A 4,188-nucleotide genomic window follows, 5' to 3' on the forward strand; every position below is an offset into this window, starting at 1 on the left:
TTAATATTATTCAAAATCATCACTCTCTACTTCCACAAAATGTGTTTCAAAGCTAGAAAGGTCATACAATATTATAGATGTACAAGAACAAATAGAACGCTAAAGTTTCAAAAAACGTAATAATGAACGGAGATAAATTTCACATATCCGTTTCCAGGATTACCGTAGGATCACATAAGATTCCGATTCCCGCTCTAGCATTACTGGCGCTTTGTGTGGGAGATGCACGATCCCTGCAAGACTCAGAAGTCTTCGATTTCGAACTCGAAAAGAATACAATTTTCAAAAAAAATTTCCGGAAACAATGTTGTTAGTACCACTATTCAGCTGAACATTTATTCTAAATAGTTCAATAGAGGTATCTTTGAAATTAGCCTCGATCCCTTTAAGAGGGCGCAATGACGGGCGTGTGGTGCGAGACAACAGCAGCAAAGCGCCTGTGTTGGCCGTGCGATAAGTATTTGCAAAAAGCTGTTTGCCCCTCGCAGGAGTCTGCTCACCGCCGCGTCAAAACGATTTGCAAAAGAACTCTACATGCAAAAACGGCAAAAACAGACCCTGTCAGACCAAGAATACTTTAAAAGCTAAAGCTGGATCAAGCGCGAAGATTTTTTCTATTTTTCGATGTCTAGTGCCGTGATAATAGCTATTGTTTTGATCTCTATTGTAAACGAACCAATGAGAGTGCGTTATTTCCTCTATTTTTTTTTGACATTTGCGAGAGAAAAATGATAAAAAAAGACGAGCTTTGTTCGGACTCGAAAACAACACGAATGGAAAGAAGATGGCGGATGTAGAAGGAGAAACAGAATATTTGGAACTAGAAGAAATTGATTTTGATGAGGATATACCCATTATTGGCGACGTTATACCACAAGATGAAGTCGATATTGATATTGTTGTTGATGAAAATGAACTATTTGAGCTTGGAGATCGTGATGATGATGAAAACATCCATTTCGAAATACCAACTCTTGTATCAGTAGATGAAGAAGGTTTGGAGCATGTGAAAGTAGAAAGTTTTGTTGATGACACTACAAAGAAATATCCCCAAAGGAAAAGAAATAGTAAAACCAAGAAAGAGAATCCTGCAACACTCTCTGAATCCTCCACAATAGTAGAAAAGACTTTAATTTGTCGGATCTGTTCAAAGATGTACCAGCGAAAATATGCCTTCTTAAAACACCAGGCAATTTGTAAGTAAACTTCATGCAAGAAAGAAAGCTATTCTTGCTTAATGCCGTCAATCCAGCCATCTTTCACACAATGTATGCAACATTCACACCCTCTAAAATGGACATTTTTCTGGTCTAAAGAATGTTTGTTTTATTTGGAAACCTGAAAATGAGTCATTAAATGGGCCATTCCAGTTTTTATTCGTTACCCCGCCCCCAATGGACGACATGGAATTTCGTAGCAAATTGCTTTCAAGAAAGTTCGGAATTTCCGTAACAAATTTACAAAATACCTATCAAAACAGTGGAATTCCGTTACCTTAACCTAAAAAAATCATGGAATTCCAATACTTTAATGCAAAATTAAGTAAAATTCATGGAATTCCAATACTTTCTCTTTAAAGTTTGCCTGGAATTCCGTGCCAAAATTTATTTCAAAAATTGATGTCATCCATTAGGGGGTAATTTTTTTTTTCTGGAATGGCCCAATGTAAGATTCAAAGTCACAAACCCCAAAAAAAATGATTAAAAAAAGGGGTGTGAATGTTTCAGGCCTTGTGTGAAAGTTGGCTGACGGTGGTTACCATAACTTAAAGAGGTTTCCAGGAAGTCTGTTTTTCGTTAAAGGGCTATGATTTTGATTTTAAATTTCAATCCTATAGCTCTACAAACAGTTCATAAAAAATTTCCCAATTTGCATGCATAGTTCTTTCAAAATTGGAAAATAGCCTGTGGATCCAGGAATAACTGCCTATAACTTATTGAAGGGATTTCTTCTTTCAAACAGTTTCCTGGTCTGTTTCTTTCTATTCCAAGTTGAACCGGCAATGCTGCATAACGAGACTTCCGCACAGAGAGAGTTATATGCCGGTGGTATGCGCATAATAAACTATGTTTATGAATTTTAGGTAATAAGTATTCATTTTAAAAATTCAAAACACATTCTACGTCTTTGTAATTTTTTAATACTTCAGGTGTTATGAAAGAGTTGGAGGCTGGCGATGCTGTTGTTAATGAAAATGCTAAACACACTGTTATAAAAGATCAAAATGGTAAGTAGTACTTTCCTGCTCAATTCAGTACATGTTGCATAGCTTAAAAAAACACCAAAGTAGAAAAACTGGTTTCTCTTAAGATACCTTTATTGAAATTTCGGGAAAAAGTAGACACTTTTGAGAAATGTTGGAATTTTAGCGCCATTCAGTGTTACTTTTTTCTTGAATTCTGGCAAATACTTTTTTTAATTAGTCCTACTTATAGACCATTTTTGGGATCTTCAGCCAAAAAAACACTCCAGGTGGTCAGCAAGGGTAGTACCCTGGGAATTTTTATTATTATTTTGATAAAAACTAATTTCCTGGTCTAGATTTGTATCCCAAGCATGAAATTTTTGTTTACTTTAAGATCTATTATGATGATATTCTTTTTGATTCAGATGCCTTTCTATTTTTTTAGCTTTTGAAGCAGCAGGGATACGTCTTGTCAAGGAAGCGCTGGATGATGTCAAGAAAGATAAGGATCTCCAAAATGTGGAGCCTGGAAAAAAAGCTTCAGATCTAGCTGCAATGATTCTGTCTGTTGATGAAAATGAATTGGATGAAATTTCTAAATACTTTTGTAACAAAATGTATATGTATGTCAAGTACCACAAGCAGATGAAGACAGATTACCTTGCAACAAAATTTCATAATATGGCCCTTGATGATGGAAATGATAATCCCTTCTATCAGCTTATTGAAAAATTCTTTCCAGATATTCAACCATTGACAATGTGTCACACGTATCAGTATTTTCTGAAGCACTTCTTACAAAAGACCTTAGCTTTCTGTATAAAGCCAAATGATGAAGTTGTGGATGTAAGAAAAATTGCAATGACAAAAGATGAGGAATCTACCCTGAGATATGTGGCAGGATATCTCATATTTTCTCTGAAAAGAAAGTTAAAAGGGAAAACATCATCTCAAGCAAGAGCAGTCACTGCCCTCATTGAGCAGCTTGCTTCAAAGAATGATGATGATCTTGGTGACAGAATTTCGTTAAACGATTTTACGTGCCACTGGGTAGAACAAATAAATCGAGGCGGGCTAATGAAAATCACGGATGATTTTTATTCTTTTGTAAAGCTAATGGAAAATCTAGCACGAATTGTCTTGAACAAAAAAACTTTGATTCGTTACTGTGGTGATGATATACGGAAAGTGGTAATCGAAAGATTCAGTACTAATGTCATGTTAAGAGAAAAATGGAATGCTTTAGCCATTGGACTTAGAAATAAAGATTTATCACAAAAAGTACTTGCAGCAATTTTCTGGAAATGGGCAAACTTGAGAATTCACACCTTCATAAAAAATTGGTTGGAAATTCGCAAAAATGAACTCTTCAAAAAGGGAGAGGAAGTTACAGAGAAAGCGGCACCCGCCATGAGAAAATTACTTAAGGCAAAACGAAGATTGAAAGCTGGAACTAAAGCAAAGCCCACCCAAAGTTTAGCAAAAAACTCAGCTGCAAAACTTGCTGCAAAAAAAACTGTTCAAAAGTATAAAAGAACTAATGCCAAGAAAAAGAAATGACATTTTGATTATTCTTTTTGTACATTTTCATTTACTATTTTTAATAATTAAGAAATTTTTGGAAAATTTTATTCACTTCATGGATAACTACAGTAAGTAATAACATTGGATCTTGCCCAAAGATTCTTTTGTACATATCATTTTGGAGACTCTCGTACCTCAGATGCACTGTTTTTAATCGAAACTCTACGGTTTAAAATGCGAATCATTTTAGACTATTATTGAGAGATAAATTTTGTTTTTCTGTGGCCATATTTTTTCACTTTTTCACCAAGAAGTTTTTACAATAATCAGCAAAAAAATTTCTGTTTCCTTTTCTCTTGTTTGTTTTTGCAAGAATACTTGAAAAGCGTTTGATGTATTCTTGGTTTTTGTTGAGAGCTTGGTCTGCCAAGAATTATTACACTTGAAGATGTTTTGTGGAAAATTAAATTCATCATTTC

At 34.8% G+C, this 4,188-nt stretch overlaps 1 protein-coding gene across 1 annotated transcript; it reads left to right on the forward strand.

The window, feature by feature from the left end:
* The first annotated feature begins 692 nt into the window (after positions 1-692).
* Positions 693-4,188, forward strand: LOC136799087 (uncharacterized). Its single transcript, XM_067055771.1, has 3 exons — positions 693-1,196; positions 2,150-2,227; positions 2,631-4,188. The coding sequence occupies exons 1-3, from the start codon at positions 785-787 to the stop codon at positions 3,743-3,745; spliced, it is 1,605 nt and encodes a 534-aa protein (XP_066911872.1). The 5' UTR covers positions 693-784; the 3' UTR covers positions 3,746-4,188.

The sequence above is a fragment of the Clytia hemisphaerica genome, unplaced genomic scaffold, assembly GCF_902728285.1.
Source record: "Clytia hemisphaerica strain Z4C2 unplaced genomic scaffold, Clytia hemisphaerica genome assembly, whole genome shotgun sequence".
In the NCBI taxonomy this organism is placed as follows: Eukaryota; Metazoa; Cnidaria; class Hydrozoa; order Leptothecata; family Clytiidae; genus Clytia; species Clytia hemisphaerica.

What these genes read in the sequence shown, in the direction of transcription:
- LOC136799087 (XM_067055771.1), top strand. Translation starts at nt 785, where the DNA reads ATGGCGGATGTAGAAGGAGAAACAGAATATTTGGAACTAGAAGAAATT. An exon ending in CTTAAAACACCAGGCAATTT is followed by an intron (nt 1,197 to 2,149) that starts GTAAGTAAACTT and finishes TTAATACTTCAG; the next exon opens with GTGTTATGAAAGAGTTGGAG. An exon ending in TGTTATAAAAGATCAAAATG is followed by an intron (nt 2,228 to 2,630) that starts GTAAGTAGTACT and finishes CTATTTTTTTAG; the next exon opens with CTTTTGAAGCAGCAGGGATA.